Source organism: Telopea speciosissima, chromosome 2 (assembly GCF_018873765.1).
Source record: "Telopea speciosissima isolate NSW1024214 ecotype Mountain lineage chromosome 2, Tspe_v1, whole genome shotgun sequence".
NCBI classification, from domain to species: Eukaryota; Viridiplantae; Streptophyta; class Magnoliopsida; order Proteales; family Proteaceae; genus Telopea; species Telopea speciosissima.
Window position 1 is genome coordinate 65,588,845 of NC_057917.1, and position 27,967 is coordinate 65,616,811.

At 37.4% G+C, this 27,967-nt stretch overlaps 1 protein-coding gene across 1 annotated transcript; it reads left to right on the forward strand.

Moving 5' to 3' along the window:
* Positions 1 to 395: 395 nt before the first annotated feature.
* LOC122651006 (probable LRR receptor-like serine/threonine-protein kinase At1g53440) lies at positions 396 to 27,967 on the forward strand. Its single transcript, XM_043844352.1, has 23 exons — positions 396 to 530; positions 2,667 to 2,829; positions 2,937 to 3,008; positions 8,667 to 8,735; positions 8,875 to 8,946; positions 9,035 to 9,106; positions 12,767 to 12,838; positions 12,915 to 12,986; positions 13,125 to 13,196; positions 13,323 to 13,400; positions 13,499 to 13,573; positions 21,928 to 21,996; positions 22,291 to 22,359; positions 22,545 to 22,610; positions 22,705 to 22,743; positions 22,832 to 22,881; positions 23,008 to 23,378; positions 23,571 to 23,769; positions 23,848 to 24,092; positions 24,429 to 24,639; positions 24,776 to 25,013; positions 27,104 to 27,254; positions 27,542 to 27,967. The coding sequence occupies exons 1-23, from the start codon at positions 407 to 409 to the stop codon at positions 27,965 to 27,967; spliced, it is 3,075 nt and encodes a 1,024-aa protein (XP_043700287.1). The 5' UTR covers positions 396 to 406.

The following is a 27,967-nucleotide window of genomic DNA, read 5'->3' on the forward strand; positions in this document are numbered from 1 at the left end:
AGTCAAAAATCATAAAAGATATAAATACTTACAAAAATGAGAAACCCTTTATTAAAGTTGAAGCTGAATCGTATTTATTTTGGAGTTGTGTTGGACTTTTTATTCCACAACTTTCTGTTCAAAGCTGACAACTATTTTAGATGGATGACAAACCCTTATTTCTCTTTTATCTCTATCTATAAGAACGAAGAATATATATAATAGAAGAAATAAAGAGCAAACCCAGATAGATTATTTACTTGTTTTGGCCACCGAGTCATTTCTTTGTTTTTTCCATTTTCTGTTCCACTGTTCCTGAGCTTTGGCTCGAGCTCCTACCTCTGAATAAGATTCTCAAATCTCGCGTTTTTAGTTAATTTGTTTTTGCCACTGTGAGAGATTTTTAGTGAAGAAGTAGTTAACGGCGATGGGACCTGCAGTTCTTCTTGCAATCTCAAACAAGGTTTCATGGGTTCTTCTCATCGTTATTCTTTTCTTGAATTGCTTCGCTCTGTTAATATCTGAAGCTCAACCCTTACCAGATGAAGAAGGTGCGTATCTGCAATAACTCAGTACTTAAAACCATTCTTTCCCAGATCCCATTGAAATGTTTTCTAATGAGAATTGCTTTCTTTTAGAAAAACTGTTTTTTATTTTTTTTTTTTTTTTTTGTTTTTTGTTTTTTTGTTTTCTATTTAAGAGTTTCGATTGATTTTCCAGTTATCTTTCTGAAGAAGATTCATTGAATCATGTCTTTTTTTTCTCAATTCTCGCGTAAAATTTCTTGCATGAATACCCAATCAGTATTCATTTAAATCCTTAATGTTTGCTGTTATCAGTTTTTGATTAATCTTCAGTTTGAATCTGTTCTTCTTTCTCATCCTCTCCATGTCTTGTCCGTACATGGAAGGAGTCTATAATTTCATTTCTTTTTTTTTCTTTTCTTAGCATCCAAACGGGCCTCATAGACTAAGTTTGGGCATTGTTTTATATTTGTTATAGGGAAGGTATTCATGCACGTGAGATTCTTCCATCAAGTCCATCAAATAGGAGTCTAAGAGTTTTTATGACATTTCAAATTGGCATTTATGCCAATCTGACTCCATTTAATACAGGTCGTGTACATACACGGCCGTGCATGAAAACTTTTGCCATTTGTATTGGTTGGTTGTTAATCCATAATTGGATTAATCAAACTATAAACAAACTTCAATCGGTCAACTGCTAGCATCAATTATTATGCCTGACACCGAATCGTTTTCTAACCGGTTTGTTGGATTTCAAGCTTCATTCAATCAATTCCAGCAAGGCCCATGGTTCAGTTCCTCCGCATGTACGTGTGTGAGGCAACCATTTGTCCCATTATTACCATTTACGAAGGTGAGGAGGGGTATTTATGAAAAGAAAAGGGACTTCAAACTTGATGGTGATGGAAACCAATCACTAACTTTTGATATAAACAAATATTTTTTGGTGTTATAAAGTCAAAGGCCAATCCTAGGCTTAGAAAAAGAATCCTATGTATAAAATCGCAAGTTGTAATAAAAAAATGGAAAGTAGTTTTCTGTCCGGGATTGTGGCCTACACCAGCACTCCCATGTGTCTATCTCTCTCCTCCTTAAAACAAGGGGGTAGAGGTGTCTTTTCAAATAAAAAGGAGAGAGAGAGACTCATGGGAGTGTTGGCATAGGCCACACTCCCGGATGGACAGAGAACTGTCTCCCTAAAAAAATATTAGTCTTACACTCTTAGGTACTCATGTTTGCCTTAAACACCTACCTTTCGCTTTACCAAAAAAGAAAACACCTACCTTTCTTATTAATTAAACTCCGCATCTCAGTCTCAGACGTCATGCTAGTAGGTGGTTATATATATATATAATTGATCATGGATCATATGATGAGAATATATTCTTTGTTCAAGACCTTTTTTTTTTACCCTAATTTTCTTTCATTAATATAAATCTCATTGTTAATTATATAGAAAAACATCACCTTTTTTCCGCTGCAAATTTTAAGTTTCTAAATTTTCTATTGTGAATAGATGGATGTTACTGTTACAACCGCTTATCTCAAAAACTCGAACTTTCAATAAAGACAGAAGAATATATATTAACACCCTCAGCACGTGAAAACCTACATAGACAAGGTTCTACATGTGATACAAAGGGTACAAATGTACAATACAACATACTCTCTCACATGTTCTCCTTAAAATGTATATTCAAATATATGTCGAAGCTACATGTGAGAGAGAGTGTTGCGACGTTAGGAGTTATAGAGGTATAGTCCAATATCAGTTATCTGAAACTTTGGAAGATGTGTCTTAAGGTTTTAGACTTTTAGGTTGGATACTGTCTCAGGCTTTCCAAAATGTTTTCTTCATTCACACTCTTAGAGAAGCTAATTCTGTGGCAGATAGATTGGCGATTGTTGGTGCTTCTGTTCAGACTGATCTTGTTTGGCTTCATTCCCGTCCCCCTTTATTCATCTTGCCTTGTATGTCGATTTTTCTAGAACTTTGTTCTAGCGTTAATAAATTTTCTTTATCACCCAAAAAAAACAAAAAAAACAGGTTGGATTCTCAAAAGGTATTTCTTGACTGTTAATGTTTACATAGGATCTATTCATGTCAAGTAGTTAACTAATAAATTTTTTTTTCTCATGATGGTAATTAATTATTAACAGTACAAGCGCTGAGAAACATAGCGACGAAATTGAAGAATAATTATTGGAACGTGAGTTCAAGTTCCTGCAGTGGCGGTGTAGGTTTAAACGTGACCCTTGACTATGGCGGCTTGAGCAACATCACTTGTAACTGCTCCAACACTGTTTGCCATATCACAAATATGTAATGCTTCCAACTTCCAACCGTTGCAGTTATCTGTTTTTAGTTTTGTGTTTAATTTCCTTACTTCTTCACCTTCTTTTTCATTCTTTGATTTCTTTGAATTTCAGTCAGCTAAAGGCGTTGAACCTCACTGGAGTTTTACCTGAAGAATTTGTTGATCTTCCCTATCTGCAAGAAATGTAAGTCCTCCTCTTTTCTACTCAACTTGAATTCTTTGTTTTTTATTTTTGCACTTGTAAATCCCACATGTCTTCGTAGAGTACATTTACTAAACTGCAAGTGCTCGAGTCCAAATCCCTTCCCTTATAGATAACCATCTCAATTCATCTCACACCGTCCATGGGATGTGGTGATCCAAATTCCAAGTGCTCGACCAGTTTAACCAATTTTGATGAGTTGTACAACCAATTGATTAGACAATGTTAGGTAATATGTGGACTTGGGTGGTTTGGAGTGAATTTATGTGCATACTCTCTTTATTGAATTAGAAAACATGGCTAATAAATGGAGACGAACAATAAAACAAAATTTCTTAGGTTTTTTCTCACATGGTTGTGCAAAACAAAGAGTCTTGCACAATCACCTAGATCTATCATGTGACAGTTCAAATGAGACTCAAATTTATTGAAGTTCCACATCGAAGACCGAAATAATACCCACATTGGATATCATATGTAAATAGTTCGATGTAAAGACTTATAGGTACTTAGACACTCTCTCCTTAACAACTAGTTTTTAAAAATAAGTTTTACTTCAAGCCCCTAACAGAATATTTTAACACAAATAGACACGAGGTTGCCCATTCACATTTCTAGGCTTTGCAGTGTGCATGGGGCTATGAGGGGGTGCATGATCACTTGCACATACAATTTCTAAAATTTATCCTAGATATCCGATACTTGGAATGGACACGTCACTTTTTCATGAAAAAAAAAATCATTTGTAGTGCCTTAATCTTGTGGTGCCTTGTAGTTCGGATTTGAGAGCTCAACACATGGAAGATGTGACATCCAATGGTGCTGAGCTCGAGATGAAAAAAAAAAATAGATCAATCAAGCTCGCACCATTGAATGAAGCATCTTCCACGTACATGTCGAGCTCTCAGGCCCGAACTGCAAGCTAGGCACTACAAGATGAAGGAATTGCTGATGATTTTAATCCCTCTTTCACACGATATGGTAAAATGAAGTGTATAGTTGCATAAAAATTTAAAAAAAAGTGTGATGCTAAGATTCAATGCCTTGCATAGACCAAATAGAGTAAACCAAATGACAAAATAAAAAAGGGAAAATTTCACGGACATCTCCTAAAAGTATTCAATATCTCAGAAACTTACCATATTTGATCAAAATGTCACAGACACCCCCTAATTTTATGAATTTGTATCAATTTAGTCCACCCCGTTAGTCTCTGCGGTTAAGTGTCTGTTAACTCTTTTTAAATGGCAAAATTACCCTTACCACTGTGAATCCCTATAATACCCTGTTTTATTCTTTTTTTTCTCCCCTCCTTCGCCTTCTTCACCACCACGACGACCACCCCTGCCACCAACTCCAGCCCTCCTCTTGCTCCCCTGGTGCTGTTTCTTCCGCCGCCGCCACCCCTCCTTCTCTTGCTCCCCTTCTGCTTTCGGAATCTTCCAATTTATCATTCACTTTCAGGTAATACAAAAAGTAGAACCCTTTCAACCTGGAATTGTCCAAAACCTTATGATGAAAAGATGGACCAGAGAGAGAGAGCGATTGTTTTCGCAATCACCCATATATAAAGGGAATCGATCCACTCGTCCAATTACTCCAAAACCTAAGATGGAAAGAAGGACCTAGAGAGAGAGAGAGAGAGAGAGAGAATGGAATCTAGCAAGAACAACTGCGGAAGCAGAAGAAGTGTTGCCAGCGTTTGTCTTATAAACTGAAACAATCTCTCTCCGTCTGTGCTCCGAGAATGAGGTTTTTACAAGAAGAAATAGAACCTGGAAAGGAGAACGGTAGCGGCGGTGACCCACGAGGCTACGCCTACACGCAGAGCAGCAGCTACGCCCTGAGCAGAAAGATAATGTTGAGCGCAATAATTATACTATTCACCGTCGTAATCCTGATCGTCTGTCTCCACATCTACGCTCGTTGATTCCTCCTCCGGTCCAGTAGGCGCCACCACACACGACGGAGCCGTCTTCGTCTAGTCCGCCGTACCCGCATCGTCTTCTCCATCGACCCTGCCAACAGTGTCTTTGTCGCCTCCCGCGGCCCCGATGAATCCGTCCTTAAATCTCTTCCCACTTTTGTCTATTCCTCCGCCACTCACGGTGGTGAAGTGCTAGAATGCGCCGTGTGTTTATCTGAATTTGAAGATGACGAGAAAGGTCGTCTCCTTCCTAAATGCAATCACAGCTTCCACATAGACTGTATCGACATGTGGTTCCACTCTCACTCTACCTGTCCACTCTGTAGAACTCTCGTTACTTCGGAGATTCCTCCGGCGAACCTCAATGGAACTCCGGTTGAAGTTGCTGTTACGGTGGCAGAGCCGGAACCAGGGCCGAGTTCTGGTCTCTGCCCATCTTGTGGCCACGACGAATTCGAAACTGGTTGCTCCTCGCCTTCGTCCTCTTCCTCCTCTTCACCTTCTTCTTCGGCAGCTTCTTCGTCTTTGGGGACACGGGAGAAGATATCGGAGGTGGTGACTATTTCGATTGAGGTTCCACGTACAATGGAACGATACTTTGAGAAGCTTAGAGGAGGAGCAGCTGTGCTTGGGCTCGCCGGGTGTTCAGGGATTGAAATCGCCATTGAAGTCCCCGGGAGGCCGAATTCAATCGTTGAAGAGAATATTTAGCAGAGAATGGAAAGGTATTGTCTCTCCTTCTTCGGCGACAGGACTGAGTTGCAGTACTACTGCAGAGATCGATCTCGACAATGGAGATGAACATCGAATTCAAGCTTAACCCAAGAGGTGATTTCTGATGAACATCGAGAAGCGACGAAGCCGATGACCCAATTAGACATCGGAGTTTCAGAACGAATCTCTGGCCGACTGGGTAAGGTTAGGATAGGTGGCGGTAAAAGATGAACTTTCCTTATTACACGCCAACATGAACAGTCCACCGGGAGAAGAAATCGAATGGATCTTCCTTCGCGGCTGCCGCCTGCCGCCTGCCGCCATTGATGACTGACTGGTAGTTGATTGAGACTAATTTGTGGTTAAAGAAGACGAAGAAACTTCAAATTTACTAAGAGGAAATGATAGTTTTGTCCTTTTATTTAAATGAGTAAGGGGTAAAATGAGAATTTCACCTTTAAGTACTAACTGTGCTTAACGTTTGGGGTGTCTGTGATATTTTGACCAAATATGATAAATTTTTAAGATATTGAATACTTTTAGGGGTGTCCGTAAAATTTTCCCAATAAAAAAATATAACTTATTAAAAAGAATAGTCGACTTAAAATACTAAGGGGAAAAGTATAATGGAAGGCTGAACAATCCATATGAAGTTTAGCGAAGAGATTCTGCAAGAGGTGTACCACACGGCTCTTCACATGGTTTTTTGTATTATAATATAATTCTTAAAAAAAAAAAGAGAAAAAGATAAATAGAAAATATTCTATGAGGAAACCTAGGGCCTATGCTACTGAGGCGGGTTCTCATTCTAGTACGTTCACGTGAATGGATTCCAGCCATTCAGATGACATCCACATGGTTGGAACCTGTCATCATACGTTCACCCAACTTGTGTGGTAAAGTGGTTTTATAATAAAAGGATAACAGTGTCATTTCACGTGAGAGATAGAGAGACTGTGCCGGATACTTCCCAAAAAAAAAAAAAAGAAGGTAATTTACACATATCACCCCTAAGGTTTGATGAAAGTATGATTTTAATAAATACACCTATTTCATCAATTCATGACTAACCATGTTAAAATCAAGGATAAAGAGATAAAAATACCCCTTCAAAAAAAAAAAAAAAAAAAAAAAAAAATCTGCAACTCATCATCCCCAAATCGTTTGGGGAAGATGAGTTGCAGGTATCCTAGTAGGGAACGCCAGGGAAGAATAATGACCTTAGCTCCACTAGTAGGGCCTCTCATTGACCTGAAATTTTCAAGGAGACCAACAACTGAAGGACTTGCTGATTCTAACTAAGCATCACTCCAAATAGCGGTCGAAGACCAAAGGAAAAACCTTGCAACTCAGATATGGCTGTAGAATACATATCAGATCCAAACTTTGTGCTTGATCTCACAGTAAAGAGATCGATTGGAACCCAAACCGGGTTAGTTAAAATCAGTTCCAAGGTAAGAACAGCCCACCAAAATTCAAACTCAGAGGATCAGATTCAAAGGATTTTCGACTCAGTTTCTGAGGGTTACAGTTACTGACCAAAACAGATTATCAATAGTTTAAAAAAAAAAATTCAGAGAAGAAGGAACAATACGCTTCAACCAGATTGCTAGATCTGTCAATGTAGTTCATCAAACTCTTGTACGAATTGATTGAAAGCTGAAGCAGAGGTTCCTCTCAGTCCGTGAACAGAGTTTGCTGCAACTCTAACATTACTATTGTCGCTTCTTCAGATACAGTGGAGTTCGATGGAGGAGAGTATTTGTAACATCTCATTCATGAAGAATGGAAGATTGAGACTCATGAATTTATTAATCCCACCCGTTCTCTCTCACCTTTCTTTTTGCCTTCACCACTTTACCTTCCTCCTCTTTCCCATTTTATTCCTAATTATGAATCATCTCACAAGAATGAATTTCATTTCTCTTAATTGTAGAGGGCACCGGCTAAGAGGAAAATATGCTCCCTTTCCAGAAAGCATAGACCTGTGTTGATGTTTCTTTCAGTAGTTATTCCCTTCTTCTCCCCGCACAGCTTTTCGTCTCTCCCTTCCTCATCATCAAATCCCAGCTCCATCAATTCCTCTGCTTTCATCTCCCTATCTTCCTCTACTACTTCTTCAGTTCCTTCTTCTTTTAGCAATCCTGATTCTATTGCTCGCTTGGATGATGCCACCGGAGACAGATTCAGGTAATCTCAATCTCGCTGACAAACCTGTTAACTTAATTCGATTTTGGAAAGAGCAAGACCGAGTTGGAGAGGAAAACAGTGAAGGTTTAGTAATGCGAGGGAGATTGAGACGGCGAGTGCACGTGGTGATGGTTTGAATTTGATGATGGAGTTGAAGCTGGGTTTAAGCTTCCATGGTTGCAGGTGCGCAAAGGGGACGAATTGGGATTTCCCTAATTTCAAACCTTAAATGGTTGAAAGGGCTTTGAAACCCAATTGTCAAGGGCACAACCCTCCAGTTCTTTCTTTGGTCAGAGAAGTCTCTTTGCACTCATGACCTGCTCACTTATTCCAACAGCAACTCATCTTCCCTCTTTTTCAAACCTTAAACGATTTGGGGTAAATGAGTTGCAGGGTTTTTGGTTTTTTTTTTTTTTAAAGGGTATTTTTATCACTTTACCTTTAAAGTTTAACACGATTAGTCATGGATTGACGGAATGGATGTATTTGTTAAAGTTTGTAAACCTCAAGAGGGTGTGTAGAATTTTTCAAAATTGAAGGGTAAAATCATACTTTCGTCAAATCTCAGGGTGATATCTATAAATTACCCAAAAAAAAAAAAACAAGTGTGGAGACTTAGAGAGCATGGTTTAAGCCTTGAGGTATCGGTGTTGGATCGGGTAGGGACGGGTAAAAATGGAAAAACAAATTTTTTGATGAAAACAGAGTCGATCCGGATCGGTGTCGACCGAGACGAGGAGGGGAGTTTGGCGCCAATTTTTCTTCCAACCGGCATTTTAACTGAGACAGAATAATGTTTTTGTGAACAGAGACCTAACCCGAAACTATCTGAATGGATCACTTCCTTCTCGTTGGGCTCGGATCCCTCTCGTCATCATGTGAGTTACTCATTCTTCTATCTCTTCTACTCATCTCTTGCATTTGTGGTATTTAAGTCTGAAGTTTGATTGGTTTCAGTTCTTCACAGAACGGTTTAATTAGGAAATCTAACCTAACCGAAACTGTGGTGCATTGCAGCTCTCTTTTGGGAAACCGCATTAGCGGATCAATTCCTAAGGAGATTGGTAACATCGCTACGCTGGAGCAGCTGTGAGTATCGATAGCCTAAGCTTCTTGGTAGGTTAGGACAGTGAAATGGCGCATAAACCGATTTTCTCATTCAAATTGTCATTTCCAGGGTCTTGGAAGATAACCAACTTGAAGGAAACCTTCCTCCAGAGCTTGGTAATTTGTCACGGTTGAAGAGATTGTGAGCTTTCTCTTCTCTTGTCATTCCATTGTTTCCGTTCTTACTTATAGTTTAGGTGAATATTTTGAACATTCTTTAACATACTGATCACAATTACATAGCCTCAAAATCTATTTAGTTAACTGAAGAAATTTGAGTGTTGGTCGCAAATAGTTTCTGTTCAAGGAACCCATTTTATTCTGATAGTATCTAGTAGATGGATTCAAGTCGTTGTCTTTGAAACCAATTTGCCCAAAGTTGATATTTGACCAAAGAACATGCACAAATTGAGATTAGGTAAGGGTACTGCATTGGAAAAGATTGCAAGTAGTTGTACCTACAAAAGGGGTAGGTCAAGTCAAGGAATATTGATAGTCTAGAATCAGATAAGGAAAAGAAAAGCTATCACAATTCTCTGGATAAAGAGGGCATATCCAGTGCACGAGGCTCCCGCCTCTACAGGGTCTGGGGAAGGTCATAATGTATGAAGTCTTACCCCGTTTCGCGTAGAGGCTGTTTCCCGGCTCGAACCAGCGACCAATAGGTCACAATGGAGCAATCTTTTTTGTTGCACTGAGGTCTGCCCTCTCTGGATATGGGTTCCATAAGTTGAGAAATTGCATGTGGTAGAGGAACTACAATTGATTCTTGTTTTTTCTCCTGTCCCCCTCATACTATGTGACCCATAAGGATAAGAACATTTGTACATATCTTCTCAATATCCCACATTACTGAGCTTGCTTCACAATAGGTTACGATGTAACAGAGTAAAACTTAAAAAAAGAAGAAGAAGAAAGAATGAAAACTAATGCACCCATCTATGGGTTAGGATATGCTTTGATTTCAGAGCCTACATTGAGACAGTAACCCCTGGCCCCATTTGAGGTTTCACAAAGTCCACTAGTAATGATTTAACTTTCTTAAAAACAAACATCAGAAGGGTGAGGATCTACTGTATAAAAGATTGAACTGTTGATTGGGTGATGCATGTAGGTCACCTAAAGGGCTTATTTTATTGGAAATAAGCTTTGAGTTGGGTTATGTATTTGTTGGGCCTTTGGTCCCTTGTGTTTTCATTGTAATGGACCACTTTAATGGGCCTAAACTATGGGTAGAAGGTAGGAGTGTGGGATTTACCTCATTAGTTATTTAGTTAGTTAGCTAACCTTTTATTTAATTAAGTTGTTTAGGTGTTTCCCTTTAAGGATTATGTTTCCTATTTCAACTATGTTTTCTAATTAGCAATAGGATTTGAATTCATAGTTAGACTAGGATTTGATTTCATAGTCAAATTAGGATTATGTTTTAGCTTTTCTATATAAGCTTGTAAGAGCCATTGGCTCAGAGACAATTTATGATGAATAAAAGTTGAAGTTTTCTTCATGAGTGTTGTATGATTCAGTCATGGTGAGAAGCCTTGGACAGTGAGATTCTGATCCTGTTGGTGAGAGGCCTTGGACAGTGGGATTCTGATTCAGTTGGTGGGAAGCCATTATTATCTTCTTCTCTTTTTCTTATACTCTGTTTTTACTGCAATTAATCTACTACTCTGTTTTTACTGTAATTAAGGTTACTGTTTTCTATTCTCTTGATCTTCTCTTGAAGGTTGTCAATTCAGTTTTTTGTTCTTCTATTTCCTGCAATTGATTTCAAGTCCGGTTCCCGCGATAGAGGCTTTCCTACTCTCACTAGGACTGCTAGAATCAGGGTTTGCTACAGGTCTGATTCAAGTTCCAAGTTCAACAATCTTATATGATCAGTATTCTCCACATTAATCTGTTGTCAAGTTCTGAATCTGCCGTGTGGATACTGCACTCCTACTCCAAGTGGGATTTGGTTCTTGTTGCTTTGAAGACTATTTAATCTCTGATGTTTAAGGATCTGTTTCAACTAAAATCATTATCATAGATCAAGTTTTTGTTGAGTTTCATAAATTTGTGATCTGATCATTTATCTGATTCCTAGTTTGACTGAATTTGGCCTTTCCTAGTGTCACTAGAAGTTGTCCACATCAGCAGATCTGACCATTGGATCTAGCTGAATTTTTCAGCAACTGTTATACCCCTATAAAGGACCACTCAACCAGCTTAATAAGCTGATCTGATTTTCTGATCTTGTTTAATTTGAAATCTCCCTAATTTCAAATTTGATTAAATCTTCAATTACTTTTAATCTGACCGTTCAATCATTGCAAATCTTCTGAAGGACATCTCTACTATTTATTTGTGATTGACTGTCAAAGTTTGACCTTCATCTAAGAAGGTTGATTGCTTCTTCTTTTTTTTTAACTTTTTTATTTAGGTTTGCTTGGGATCCTGTTTGAGGGGTGTTTAGCCTGAACCTAGGGTTCATCTTACCTACCCCCACCTCTGGGGTCTGTAGAGCAACAGCCATGTGATGAGAAGTTTGTCCTATTGGAAGCAAAACAATGTCGTTAAAATACGAAGCCATATGAGAGAATCTGTTGCTAGTCAGAATAGTTTGCATAGAGTCTTTGTTATCAGAAAGAATCAACAGCAGACCATAGTAATCTGCAGAGACTAGGCACACAATTTAGTTGTATTTGGTGAACTAAGGGTGGCTGTCAATATAAATAATCATCTCTTAAAAAAAATGATGACACAGGTAAAATCAGAGATGCTCAAAGTTGCATCAAGTTTTCTATTTGTACGGTTAATAATGCCTTCTTTTTGCCAAGACATGTATACAAGCCAAGGTTTAAAGTATCGGTATTGGGTTTCGTATTGGAAGGGTTTTAACTTTTAAGAGACGTTTCGTATCGTTAAGAAATGTATGCAAATGCTTAGGATATATACAAAATAAAGTTTGAAGCATAAGGCACAAATAATATGTTATATACATTATGTATAAAAAGGAGAACGAAGTGCGATGAGGCAAGTGCATTCAATTGATTATGTATAAAGAATGATGTTTCTTACATGTACTAATACCAGTTTTTTTTTAGGTATTGCATCAGTACCTGTTTTTTTTTTTATTGCATCGGTACCTTAAAGATACGATACGTATTGGGCAGTATCGGCAGATACACTATGTATCAGTAGTATTGTATCGTATTGCATCGCACAGTATCGACCTATACACTATGATACTTATCGATACATGATATTTAAAAAAAAAAAAGAAAGATACGTATCTCACTATGTCGTATCAATACCCTGCGATACCGATACATATCGGCCAATACAATATGATACGATGGTACGATAATTTAAACCATGTGCGTGGGCACATATAATTTTCATGTGTAGGTTTTACTCCAAGCGCATATCTGCTAGCTACAAGAAACAGTGCTAATAACTTATTTTGTTATTCTTTTCTTCTTATTATTTTCTGAGGATAAATGAGGAAGAGTTTTTTAATTAAATTAGGGAGATAGGTGAGAGAGAAAGCAGGGGGGGGGGGGCTAGAGTGAGCTAAGAAATCTCCATCTTCATTGCTTGGTAGGAATATGACTATACAATCTCATAGCTCAAGTATCATTAATCTTATCAGTCTAGTAATTTGATTGCAGATTGTTAATGGTATAGAAGAAATAATAGCTATGTAATTCTTTTTGTTGTTGTACCATCATTATCATCAATGACATTCAATGTCTAATTAATTTTACTGCTATTACGATTTCAATAGAACTCATTGTATATAGCTTTCTTACTCTTGCAGCATTGTTTCTGCAAACAACTTCACAGGAATTATACCAGAAACATATGGCAACCTTACTAGCTTGGAAATATTGTAAGTTGGAGGTAGTTGTTTGGACTGATATAACTTTTTGAAACAATGAATGCCTGAACTGGCTTGCTATTTGCAGTATGATAGATGGGAATGGCATCTCTGGGAAGATCCCTTATTTCATTGGAAACTGGACTAGACTTACTAGACTGTGCGTACCAGATTTTTAGTAACCTTTCTTCCATTTCTTCATTGAATAAATTTAGAGAAATATGATGAAGATTTTTTTTCTATTATCTAAGACATCTTATATGGGTTTTTTTTTTTTTTTTCAAACTTTCTATTGCAGTGATATGCAGGGCACGTCCTTGGAGGGCCCTGTTCCTCCTAATATCTCACTCTTGCAAAACCTAAATGCACTGTGAGTGCACCTTCTAGAACTTCTAAAAATGTTATATTTAATCCATTGGCTTTTATTGTGATTATGAACTGAAGTAGAATATTGAAGGGTCGACTGAAATTTGTTTTACTGTATTTTGAATTTCAGGAGGGTATCTGACCTTGATGGGTCAAATATGAGTTTTCCTTTCCCTGACTTGCGGAATCTGACAAATATAAATGAATTGTGAGTTTTCCCCTTTCAGTTGAAGGAATTTATTGTGAGTTGAAAGATGGATATGGTTCAGTCTGCTCATGAGGACTTTGCTTTCTTTGGTGGTGTAGGGTACTGAGAAATTGTTCTGTTACGGGTCCAATCCCAGAATACATTGGAAAATTGATGCCAAAATTAAAAACTCTGTGAGTTTCATTAGATGGAATTTTCTTCCCTTTGAACTAACCTTATTTTATTTTCTGGATGGATTTTGCTAAAAAAAAATAATCCATCAGAAATCAGTATTTGGGTTTTCAATTCTGTTTCGTATTCTCATCCCAAATTGATGGAATAAACAATGTACTATGATGATCAAAGGTGATGGTCAGTGACCTTGGGAACTCATGCCATGGATTACTCTCAAGTCTAGCTCTACCGCTCTACCCTGATTTTAATTTGAGAAACGTGAAGAATAAATAGGAACGATATGACCTCCTTTTGTTCACGGAGAAATAAGCGATTATTGATTTGACATAGTTACGGTACCCAGTTGCATAAGGACAGCATACTGTTAAGTTTCAGAAGAGGAAATAAATTTATGAATGACCCCGTTTAGAAACAGTTGAAATGGCTTTTGGTCAGACTCTTCCATCATTCTAAGAAATATTGACGGTTCAGCAGAAACCTGAAATAACCTTAAGTGACTCATCCACAACTCAACACAACTCCGCTTAACTAAGCCTTATCCCAACTACATGGCTTAGTTACATGGGTCGTATTTCCATTCAACTCTATTTAAAGCCATACTTCTTGTCATCCCTAATCCATGCATGTCTTTTCTCAGCTTCTCTCCCTAAGTCTTTAGTCCTAAGTGTTGCTATTTTAACTCCTCCAATCTGAATCATATGACTCCTCCATAAGGGTGCATTCAAAGGCTTCGTTGCATGACACCTCAAATGACTTTTTTTTCCAACTTATCGTGTACCAAAGGTACTCCTAAATTACCTCTAATGTATTGATTCTTTATTTTATTTTTCCTAGTTTTGCCACTCATCAATCTCAACATCCTCATCTCAGCGACACTAATTTATTTATATCTTGTTTCTTCACTGCCAATATTTATCTCCACACACTATTGCCAGTCTTATAGTTGTCCTCTAAAAATTTCCATTGAGTTTTAGTGGAATGTATTGTTCAGACAACATTCCAGCAGGTGCCCCTTCACTTCATCCACCCTGCTTTAATTTATTATGCAACATCATCCTTTATTTCTCCTCCTTTATTTATGATTGAATCTAGGTATCTAAAAATATCACTTTGAGGTATCTCCCTTTCATCAAATCTCATCATACACTTTCAGCCCTACTTTTATTAAGGTTATCCTTCATGTGGTTATTGAAGCTATGAGTCATACTATGAAACTATGGGAGAAGGTTATTGAAGCCCGTATGAGAAGAGAGACTCATATCTGGAAGAACCAATTTGGTTTTATGCCAAGAAGATCCACGACAGAAGCTATTTACCTATTGAGGAGGCTCATGGAAAGATGTAGAGCTAGCAAGAAGGATCTCCATTTGGTCTTTATTGACCTGGAAAAAGCCTATGACAGAGTCCCTAGAGACTTAATCCAACATGTCCTTGTGAAGAGAGGGGTGTCTTGTAATTATATAGATGTTATTAAAGATATGTATGAGGGCATGGTGACTAGTGTGAAATCTGTCGGAGGCCAGACAAAGAATTCCCAATTACGATTGGATTACATCAGGGATCAGCCCTAAGCCCTTATCTGTTAGCACTTATCATGGATGAATTAACCAAGAGCATCCAAGACGAGGTCCTGTGATGTATGCTCTTTGCAGATGATATCATTTTGGTGGATGAGACAAAAGCAGGGATAAATGCTAAGTTAGAGTTGTGGAGATCAACCCTGAAAACAAGAGGCTTCAAGATTAGTAGATCAAAGACGGAGTATATGAGGTTTTACTTTAGTCACACTACGATGGAAAATGAAATAATGAAAATTGAGGAGAGAGAGATACTGCAAAGTGATTATTTTAGATATCTGGGGTTAATCATAAACAAGGAAGGTGACATAGATGATGATGTTTCACAGAGAATTAAAGTGGGATGGATGAAGTGGAGAAGCGCGATCAGAGTACTATGTGACCGACGTATTCCTTTAAAGCTTCAAGGAAAGTTCTATAGGACTGTTGTTCGACCGGCTATGGTATATGGGGCGGAGTGTTGGGCAGTTAAAAAGTGTCATATAGAGAAGCTATGTGTAGAAGAGATGAGGATGTTAAGATGGATGTGCGGAAAAAGTAGGAAGGATAAAGGAATGATCGTATAAGAGCTGATTTGGGAGTTGCCCCGATCAATGACAACCTTCGAGAATGTCGTTTGAGGTGGTATGGCCATGTTCAACGGCAGCCTGAGGATGCCTCAGTACGGAGGAGTGATCTAATCCCAATTGAAGGAGTTAGAAGAGCTAGGGGCAGGCCTAAAATGACCATAGGAGAGGTTGTGAGGAATTACATGAGTAGTCTGGGTCTTGTAACAAGTATGACCTCGGATAGAGCCTACTGGAGGGCAAGGATCCATGTTGCCGACCTGATCTAGCTAAGATTTTCCTGACTTCTTGGGTTGTTCCTCTTTCCTCTTTCCTCTTTCTTTTCCTTTCTTTTCTCATTTTGCTTCTTTTTTTTTTTTTTTTTTTTTTTTTTTTTTTTTTAACAACTCTGGTTTGAAAGGATCCATGTAGCCGACCCCATTCAATTGCGATAAGGCTGAGTTTGTTGTTGTTGTTGTACTTCATGTGGTTGTTTTTATTCAACTTATCTTAAAAAAATTTCTTCAAAAAATGTATGTCCATCAAGGTTTAAAGTATCGGTATCGGGTATCGTATCGGAAGGGTGATTTTAAGAGACGTATCATATCGTATCAAAGAGACGCAAGATACGCTAGATATGTATGGAAATGCTTAGGATATATGCAAAATACAATTTTGAAGCATAAAACACTGTAAATAAGTAGGGAAAAGGTCCACACACAAACAATGACCAGTCAAACTTCTTAGAGAACAAGAACATTTCTCTATATCGAGAGCAGTTTAATTACTTATAGAGAAGATTATATTTTCTAAAAATAGTATAAACCAAATGTAAGACTAGGTATACTAGGACAAACCAATTCCAAGAACAATATAAACCAAATGTATGTATTGATTGTTTCAAACTTCTAGTAGCTTGTTCTTCAATTCAGCGTCTTTTAGTTCTATGTTGATTTTTTATGACTTGATGTGGCTTAATATTGATTTTTGATGACTTAATGTGACTTTATGTTGATTTTTGTTGACCTGATGTGGCTTAATGTTGATTTTTTATGACTTAATGTGGCTTAGTGTTGATTTATGATAATATTAAGGTATATATTGTAGCATACTAAATAATGTTAGAAAAGAGAGGAAATAAAAGATAACACTTGGGTGCCTTGGTCATTAGGCAACGCCTAGGTAGGCACCTTGTTGCCTAAGCGCTTAGGTACCCCTCCACCGCCTTGGGTCGCCTTGTCGCCTTAACAACTATGAGACCTGCCAAGAGTCCCCTTCAGATCCACATCCTGAGATCTACCCTCCTTAGTAAGGTAACATTCCTTCCCTTCCTTCTGACTTAGATCTCCCCATTATTATTCGAAAGGGAAAGAGAGCTTACACTAATCCTATAGCCCAGATTGTTTCGTACGATGCTATCTCTCCTACAGGTATTGCCTTCTCTGTTGCCCTCTCCTCCATTTCCATTCCCAAAAATGTCACTAAGGCCACGTCTGACCCAAAGTGGAAGCAAGCAATGTCTGAGGAAATGATGGCACTTGAGAAGAACTGTACTTGGAAACTGGCTGATCTTCCTAGGGGGAGAGTTCCAGTTGGATGCAGATGGGTCTATACAATCAAGTACAGATCAAATGGTGTTGTTGAGAAATATAAGGCCGGGTTGGTGGCCAAAGGGTATAGTCAGGTGTATGACATTGACTTCCAGGAAACCTTTGCTCCTGTGGCTAAACACAACTCGATAAGAGTTCTCTTATCTTTGGTGGCTAATAAGGATTGGCCATTGTATTAGTTGGATGTGAAGAATGCTTTTCTCCAGGGTGACTTAGAAGAGGAAGTATACGTGTAAACTCCCCCTGGCTTCAAGTTTCCTTCAGTTGAATGAAAGTGTTTCTTCTCAAAAAGGCACTCTATGGTCTCAAACAGTCTCCTAAGGCTTGGTTTGAAAGGTTTAGAGAGGCCATTTTGAAGAATGGGTATTCTCAGAGCCAAGTTGACCACACTTTATTTAACTGGCGAGGTAATGACATTATTACAGCCCTTATTAGCTTTGTAGATGACATTGTGTTGACTGGGAATGATAGGGTTGAGATAATGAGACTAAAATCCTACTTGGCCCAACAGTTTGAGATTAAAGACCTTGGACCTTTGAAATATTTTTTGGGAATTGAAGTGTCAATCTAACAAGGGGATAAACATCTGCTAGAGAAAGTTTGTTGGACTTGCTGAAAGAGATAGGAATGGGTTGTAAACCAGCAAACTCTCCTATTGAACGAAATCACAAGCTTGGAGAAGACTATGGCTCACCCCTTATTGATGCAGGGAAATACCAAAGATTAATGGGGAAGCTGATCTATCTTTCTTTGACTCGCTTAGACATCACCTATGTAGTTGGGGTGGTGAGCCAATCTATGCATGCTCCCAAGAGTGGGCACTTGGATGTTTTATACCGCATCCTCAAGTACTTGAAGTCCACCCCAGGGAAAGGATTATTGTATGCCAGGCATAACCATTAAAGGATAGAGGGCTGCACTGATGCTAATTGGGCTGATTCAGTTTCAGTTAGACGATCTACATCAGGCAATTGTACATTTGTGGGTGGTAACTTGGTTACATGGAGGAGCAAAAAACAACCTGTGGTGGCTAGATCTACTAGATCTAATGCAGAGGCAGAGTTTAGGGTTATGGCTCATGGAGTTTGTGAACTCCTATGGTTGAGAGGCTGGTTCAAAATTTGGGTTTGATGTTGAGGCACCTATCAGACTTTATTGTAATAACAAGGCTGCTATAAATATAGGCCACAACCCTTTGCAACATGATAGGATAAAGTATATGAGGTGGACAGGCATTTCATCAAAGAGAAGATTGACTCCGTCACTCTGGCCACATATGCACTCATTTCGTAAGAACTGGTGATCAATTAGCAGACATCTTCACCAAAGGCCTTATTCCTCATCAGTTCAATACCCTTCTATACAAGCAGGGAATGTATGTCATTTATTCTCCAGCTTGAGGGGGAGTGTTAGAGTTAATAAGGATACTTTAGGCACATGCCCATTATATTGTAATTTGATGTGATGTGTTTTTACCTTCCTTGGCTATCTTATATTAGAAAGAGGGGTAAGGATGTACTTTTTCTTTCTAAGTTAAGTGAATCAATATAGGGGAGAGATGAGAATACTCTCCCATATGTTCTACCGAATCATCTTTCTCTCTTTTTCCTTGTCTTCTTCTCTCTTTTTCTTCCTTCTTCCTTCTTCCTTGCTTCCTTTCATTCTCCTAAATTCCAACTGTGAATGCAATATGAATATGCCCTTTGTGGAAAAAATTGTAATTCCCACACTTCCGTTCTAAATTTCATATGTACATAATTACATGCACAAATACTGATGGACTATGTATCCAAACAATATGCATTATACAATGCCACTTGTCTATAATAGACAACTGGCTAGGCCAACCAATTCGGTCACTCGGCTTTATGTATCAATAAATATACTGGATATACCATCAATGAATATAAGGTAACATAATGATTTAAATGATCCAATTCTCAACTTAGCAATAAAGCCCATTTCAGATATGCACACTAATCTAGTAAACGGGCTTACATTGTCCATTAGTCCCAAAAATTAAAATATTACACTTATCCCATCGTTGGGCTGGTTGGGAAACTTTGGCCATATGGACCCACTAGGACAAACTATCAAGAAAAAGTTATTACAACATGACATGACTCAATTGCTATCAAGTCCAGTCTAGTCTCAGTTATAACCGGGTTACTAAACCAAACAATCCCAAGTGAGTCTAAATATGGAATTCTAATATTCCTTGTACATGCATGTAAACAACTACATGGTCGGTCCCAAGGATGAAGGCTTAGGCAAAAACAATATAATATTAACTGACTTATTATACCAGTTCAGACCCCACACTGGTTTACACAGGCTAACAAACTGCCAACAGTTAAAATGGTTATGACATGTTTAAGAGTTTATAGAACAATCCACTATGATGAAAATGAAACCTCACAAGGTTCACGAAAGGGAACACTTAGGAGCGAGCCTCAACCGTTCTCCTTGCTTTCTCTATGGTGAAACTTTTTCGAGAAGAAACTATACCTATATCCAAGAAATCCAATTCTCAATAGGTGTGAGGGGCTCAACAGGTACTAGGGAAAGAACCTCTTCTCACCACCTGTCCTCTCCTTGACCATTAGGTGATTACGGATCTCTTAGAGAACACATCGAGAGAAACACATCAGTTCAAAGTTAAACATTTGACTAAAATATACATTCACCAGTTATCCAAATAGATGGGACAGACTATAAAAATGACTCAAAAGTAGGATAAATCAGACCATTTCTGTAGACAATGTCACACTGTTTCTTTAGACAACACAACATTGTCTTTTCAATCCTTTTTTAGACAATACATTAATGTCATTTCTTGAAAAAACCAATCAGCCAAAGAGATGCATCTCTTCATGACAGGTTTCAATGTTTCATAGAATCATAGTTACTGAAGTGGCTGAGTTCTCTTCAATTGTTTGGCTTGCCATGGGAGGACACAACAACCAGCTTGCAGACATCATCATTCCACAATTAACAATTCAAACTATGCTCCCTTCTCCCTCCACAATTAACAATTCATATATGCACACTGTGCTTACCTCTCTTTTTCTTCTATTCAACATCAACACATGTGTGTACATATAAAAAAGGGAATACCTAGTGCACAAGGCTCCCGCCACTGCCGGGTCTGGGGAGGGTCACAATGTACGCAGCCTTACCCCCGGTTTGACGAGCTGTTTCCTGACTCGACCCCGCGACCGCCAGGTCGCAATGGAGCAACCTTACTGTTGTATGTGTGTGTGTGTCTCTCTCTCTCTCTCTGTGTATATATATATACATGTTTCAAGATCGACAAGAGAAAAGCAATTTTTTTTCTTTTGCTAATTTACTTTTAACGAGTTTTCATAATGGTAATCAGAATTGCAAAAACTCAAGCAAATCTACAACCTTAAGAATTGTAGTAATATGTAACACAAAAAGAATATAAGACTTGACTCTTATGTAGCAACGTCCACCAATTGAAGGAGAGTGTACTAACTTCACTTGATTCAGATTCTACAACACTGCAATTTGATTCGGATTCTGCAACACTGATATGGGTTGAGTCGTGCCAAATTCTCTCCTTAAGGTTGTAGAGGCCTCCTATTGGTGTAAATGGGTTTACTTGCCTATCAACCCCCAAGATAAAACAACCCCAAAATGTGAAGCTATCTAGTAGTGATGCACTAACTCACTAGGCCACCCAAGGACACCAAGGTTTGTGCTCAATTGAACATAAACAATGAAGAGAGAAAGCCAAGAGAAAGAGATGCCACCAAGAGGTGTCTCCAAAAGACATGTCCAAACACTATGTTTTTTCCACAAGACATGTTTGTTGACCATTCAAACATGCTTTCCAATAGTCACACCTATTGGTCACTTAGGTGCCTATTAGGAAAAGACAGAACCCTCTAACAAAATTTTTTACAAAATAAAACCAATATTTTGAAACATTATTTTAGAAACATTTAAAATTCCAACAATACTTTAAATTATCCTCTTATCAAGCTCATCTAATCCATTACTTTATTCTTCTGTTATTGGCCCATCAGACTTCAGGTTAATCTGAATTATATCTTATCGTTTACTAATATATGACAAGCATAGATTATTCATTAAAGAGGTAGCTGTTTGGCTAGATATTGTTCATTAAAGAGGTAGCTGTTTGGCTAGATATTGTTCATTAAAGAGGTTACTGTTTGGCTAGATGCATATTCTGAAGGCAGATATTTATTTCTTATTTGGTTGATTTACTTTGTGTTTCCTATATATCGTCATGTAGTTGACAAACTTGATCTCGTGATTGTCAAAACATAAGGTGGATTTACTTCAAGGATTTGACACTAAACTAATGCTTGATAAATCCAATGATTATAGGGTTCCATTAGCTGCAGATTTAGTAACAAAGGCAGTTTGACTACTAGCAGTAGTTCCATTGATTATTTTCAAATCTAGAATCTCCATAGATATATTGAGTGAATGTCTTCATGGCCTTAAATTGCTAAAGTTAACCCTACATTGATAAGAATGTATCACAAGCCCATCATTAAATTATACTATGAAGACAATCTTTTCTAGGTATGTTCTAATGGGATTTTTTTTTTCTTTTTCCCCTTTGTAGAGACCTGAGCTTCAACAGGTTGACTGGTCAAATTCCAGATTTTGAGAGTTCAGCGAATCTGCAATTCTTGTATGTAAAATAAGTTTAATATCTTTATTTTCCTTTTAAATGTCATTATTTTATTTTATTTACATGTTATTACTAGTTGTTCATTGATAAAATCAATTAATGAAATTTTATCCCAGTATTTGTAGTTACATATGATTAGCACTTTATTGCACTTTCTCACTGGCATAGTCATAGGTCTCTGTTGCACAGGACAGGGCCATCTAATTCAACTTTTCCTATTAATGATTCCTCTTAATATATCAATGATAAATTTCTTCATTCTAATGGTAGGCATTATATTGTTTATGGGCATAGGTTTCTCACCAACAATTTGCTGACTGGAGAAGTACCAGGTTGGTTATTTACGAAAGATAAAATAAAAATGTGAGTATTTCTGCTCATCAAAAGCTTTGAATCATGGTTCATAGGATCTTTTAACTTACATGTGACTTACCTTTGCGATGAATTTCACACTTGAGACATTATGGCAACCACTTTATGTCTCTTGGCTTATTATCTTTTTCATCAAGAAACACAGTACCATGACATGATACTGCTTTGTCTTACAGTGATTTATCCTACAACAATTTTACTGGATACGCCTCACAACCCAGCTGTGCGCAACAAACTACCGTGTATACTCAGTTCCCTGCATTATGTCTTTTGGATTTAAATCGTAGTTGGTTTTCTTATTTCCTTATAAAATTTTGTTTGCTCATTTCTTAACAGGAAAACAATTGCCAGTTATTCATCTTCAGAAGATAACTCGTAAGTTTGTTGTTTCATGGAATGTTTATTTTTCTCGATTAATGAAACATATGAAGAAAATGAATTCATCTGCGGAAACTTTTTGCAGAGTCGCTTGGTGCTTGAAAAAGGATCTCCCTTGCTCTGGGAAACCTAAATGTAATTGTAGAATCTCCTCACCTTTGAGATAACAAAACATTAGTACCTTTATTAAGGATTTTTTGAGTGGCCATCAGAAACTGATCATATATGAATACATTCCTTTGATTCCAATTACACATGCAGACCATTCATTGTTTATCAATTGCGGAGGCCCATTGATGAATTTTGATGGGGAGGAATATGCAGATGATTCAGTACCTAGGGTGGAGGGTGCATCATACTTCTATCCTACTGACAGATGGGCTTCTAGCACTACAGGATTCTATTTGAATAGAAATATTTCTCAGTACTTGACCACAAACTCATCAGTGTTGAAGATGACTGACCCATCCATATATATGACAGCTCGCATTGCTCCTATCTCACTAAGATATTATGGCCTTTGCTTACGAAGCGGTAGTTATACAGTGCGGCTCCACTTTGCTGAAATAACATTTACGGAAGACCAGACATTCAGCAGCCTTGGTAGGCGCATATTTGATGTATCAATACAAGTGAGTATTACTTTATTGTTTCCAATTAATTTCCTATAGGAAACTAGCCTCTGGTTCCATTTCTTTTTCTTTTTCTTTTCATGTATTTCTTCAATGTACCTTCTAGTTAATTTTCCATCTACTTTCTGAAGAACATTGATGATCATTTTTTGCTTGACACAATTTTCTCGACATTGTTTTGGTTTCTTGTAGGGAGTAATATGTTTGAAGGATTTTAATATTGCTGAGGAAGCTAAAGGGGTTGGTAAGAACATCACTAAGGAATTTAACAATGTTACTGTCAATGGAAGTACTTTGGAGATCCACCTCTACTGGTCAGGAAAAGGGACTGCTGCAATTCCCAGTAGAGGAGTATATGGACCACTAATATCGGCTATTTCAGTGACACCAAGTAAGTTATCAGCCCAATTTTCCTTTTCCCCATTCTTCTCACTCCTCATCATTATCTGTAACTTGCTTGATTGTGCAGATTTTGACACGAACACCGGACTATCAGTTGGAGTTATTGTTGGTATCGTTGCTGCTTCATGTGTTCTCGTAGCAATAATTTTAGTAATCCTTTGGGTGAAAGGTTGCTTTGGAGGGAAGGATCTCGATGACAAAGCCCTAGAGCTACAAACAGGTCACTTCAGTTTGAGACAGATTAAAGCTGCAACTGGGAATTTCGATTCTGCAAATAAGATTGGTGAAGGCGGGTTTGGGCCTGTTTATAAGGTAAGTCTGGATTCATATCTTCCTCTCATCCTTCTCATTAATCACCATCAATCTGTATTTGTATCTTATTTTGTGGTTGAGCCTTTAAATTGATCTGGTAGCACGTTGTGCTGCAAAACTTTGATGTTGTCAATTTCCTTCAGTCTTCTGTAGGAAAGAGGGAAAGGTAAAATGTAAAATAAAAGTGTTTTTTTTTTTTTTTTTTAGGGGGGGGGGGGGGGGAGGTAAATTTTAAGGGAGGGGTATAGAGAGAAAATGTAAAGCATTTTTGTCTCAAGTTTCATATTGTTATTTTTCAGTAAAATAGTGATTCAAATTTTGCTTGTGTTATCTTAGGGTACACTATCAGATGGTAAGGTTATTGCTGTCAAGCAGCTCTCCTCCAAGTCCAAGCAAGGGAACCGTGAATTTGTAAATGAAATAGGCATGATCTCTGCTTTACAACACCCAAATCTCGTGAAGCTTTATGGATGTTGTATTGAAGGAAACCAGCTATTATTGATTTATGAGTACATGGAAAATAATAGCCTAGCCCGTGCACTATTTGGTAAATCCTATACTTCCATATTTTGTATGATGTTTTACTCTTTGATAACAAGTGAATGATATTCACTGACACTGTTTATAATTGGTTTACACAACAATTTCTGGCCGAACAATGATAAGTTGTGATACACATTTAGGTCATGAAGATCAAAGAATGAACTTAAACTGGCGATCAAGGCATAAGATCTGCTTGGGTATAGCACAAGGTTTAGCTTATCTTCATGAAGAATCAAGGCTGAAAATTGTCCATAGAGACATAAAGGCAACTAATGTGCTGCTTGATAAGGATCTTAATGCTAAGATTTCAGACTTTGGTTTGGCTAAACTTGATGAAGAGGAGAACACCCATATCAGCACCCGAATAGCTGGAACTATGTGAGTGATTTCTCTCTTTCTCACTTCTCTTTTATTTTCTACTTGTGAGTACAGTTGTCAAGTCATAGCCTAAGAACCGCCTATGCGTTCAGGCTCTATCTTGGGTCCAAGGCAACAGCATGCCTTGTTGACACTTCATGAGTTTACATTGATTATGTTTATTGCTTTGTTTTTCACTTAATATGTTTATATTTTGTCCTATATTTTGTTTATTTTCTCATATTAGCTCATTACTAGCATAGTTATATCATATTGCATTGATATGGTTTCTATGTTGCATATAAAAATAATTATATAAAATTATCATTGCTATGTTACATATAGTTTATATACTGCACGCCTAAGCGCCCCCTCCAACGCCTTGGATTGCCTAGTCACCTTGACAACTATGCATGTGAGGGATTTCTTTATTTCCCACAAAAATGTCTGGGACCCGCATTCAATTTTTTTAAGCTTGTTCCTATATTTAACCGGTCCGACCAAAAAATTAAGGTCAGGTCAACTTACGAACCAGAGAAGGGGTTAGGCACCCGGTCCACCTGGTTAGATAGACCAGGTGTCTTCTTGGCATTTTTATAAGATAATAAACATTTTTAAATGTAGCACACATTATCAATGAAAGCAATAAAAAAGGAAACAAGTTGAAAATCTAATCATTCCTAATTTAGCGCAAATCTAAATTTACCTAAAATAGCTAGAATCAATTAAATGAGGAAATAAAAGAAAACTCACCTTAAACATGTGTGCTACAAATAGGAATGTTAGAAAGTATAGTACAAGTTACCAAAAATCTTACTAATAAAAAAGGAGAATCTACCACATGTTACAAGATTGTCATTGAATCTGCAAAATTACTAAAACAAGCAAAAATACATGAAAAATGCGAGAAAAAAAAAGTTTAAATATGAAACAAACTCAAACTAACATAATTCTGATGAAAACTAATAGGAAAAAAAATGATTTTCAAAATTCAGATTAAAAAAAAAATGGTCAAATGACCCTATGAACTAACCTACACAAAAAGGTAAAACAAATGCAACAAATTTCTAAAAACTGCAGAACTTAGTTTGATGTAGCTCAAAATTAGAATAAAAATCTTTTTTAAAATTTAAATAAACACAAAAACCTAGTGTCTAAAATAGTCCTATTTCATGAAAAAAAATAAAGAAACAATCTCGAACTATGCAAGAAATAGTGATTTACAAGACCGAAGTAAATCTGACTTAAATACACCTACTAAATGCAGTCGAATATAGAAATGATGTCAAATACACATACAATAACAAAAATTCTTAGACTTGGTGATTATGACATGATAAAGAGAAAATCCAAAAGATTTATCTACTAGATGTATTTATTTTCATATCATTCGAAGACAGGCCATGCCTTCAAATTTTCATTTTACACATTTAATGTATAATTTCAATCTGTTTCTCATTTGACTGTGAACTATGAACAAATGTGCAACCTGATCATTGGATGATAAATATGATAACACATTTACCATGAATTTTGCTTATGGTAGGCTGTTTGGTTTTAGATTCTAAACAATTCAGTATTCATTTAGCCCCTTTTTGGTTAGAAGTCAAGTGATGTGAAAATATAATTTTTAGTTGTAAAGTAAAATGAAATGAAAAGAAATTATATAAGAAACTTTCAATTGGGGTGTTTGGTTGAAAGAAGAGTTAACACAAAGTAATATCAAAACATGTAGTGCCCACAACTTAAACAAGGTGAGAGTAGAAAACATTTTTATTGATATTTTGGTTGGAAAGTGAAGAAAATTTTAAGGCACCATATTTTGGTATATTTTTTAGTTAGTTACACAATCGCTCTTGAAAATGATTACAAAAATTCCCATTTATCTTTTTCTTTTAGTTTTTACATGATTTTACTTCATTTCACATCTAATCTGAGTCGTAGAATTCATTGATCAAATGTAACTAGCAACTTCTTCATGTTTTCATTTTCCATATTGACGGTTTGATTTGCTAATGTTGCAGTGACATAATTTCTAGCGTTGTAGCCAATCATATAACTTGTGCTATGATACTAAATATATTATTTACCATGACATTTTAATTTTGTAGAGGATATATGGCCCCTGAATATGCAATGAGGGGTTACTTGACCGACAAAGCAGATGTTTACAGCTTTGGGGTTGTTGCGCTAGAGATTGTCAGTGGGACGAGCAATACAAATTATAGGCCAAGAGAGGAATTTATTTACCTTCTTGATTGGGTAACCTGAGAAAAAGTTCATTTGTTTTTTATGGGAAACAGAACGCTGCTTGGTCGCGTAGTTCTTGCGTCCAGATACAGGAGTGTGTGAAATTAACACTCATCCCCCTGAAATCAGAAAAACCCATCATGCCCTTGCGCACTCTCATTGGTCCCCACATCGGTGCAGGAGCTACACGACCAAGCCACGATCTCTTGCTCATCATCTTTTCTACCAAAAATAGATTAAAAAAATCATTTACCTTATTTAAAAATTTTTTTTTCTTCCTCTCCCCCTTTGGGACACAGGCTTACGTACTACAAGAGCAGGGAAATCTCCTAGAACTTGTTGATCCAATCCTTGGGTCAAACTACTCCACAGAAGAGGCTTTGAGGATGTTGAATCTAGCTCTGTTATGCACCAACCCATCTCCTCCTCTCCGGCCCGCTATGTCTGCAGTGGTGAGCATGCTTGAAGGCAAAATTGCAGTTAAAGCACCTATTGTAAAGCGCAGCAACACTAATGAGGATTTGAGGTTTAAGGCCTTTGAAAAGCTTTCAAAGGAAAACCAAACACCCTTTTCAAGCACTTCTCAAGAGAGGGACCTTTATCCTCAAGAGAGTCATGTGCAAAGTAGCCAATCAACAGTTGGGCCATGGACTGATTCTTCTACGTCTATTCACAGCGATGAAGCGAACCGAGGCAATCCCTCAGAAAGCAAGCTAGTTCAGTGA

Coding starts and splice junctions, on each gene's coding strand:
- LOC122651006 (XM_043844352.1), top strand. CDS start 407: ATGGGACCTGCAGTTCTTCTTGCAATCTCAAACAAGGTTTCATGGGTT. Junction 531..2,666: donor ACCCTTACCAGATGAAGAAG/GTGCGTATCTGC, acceptor AATTATTAACAG/TACAAGCGCTGAGAAACATA. Junction 8,947..9,034: donor ATCGCTACGCTGGAGCAGCT/GTGAGTATCGAT, acceptor TGTCATTTCCAG/GGTCTTGGAAGATAACCAAC.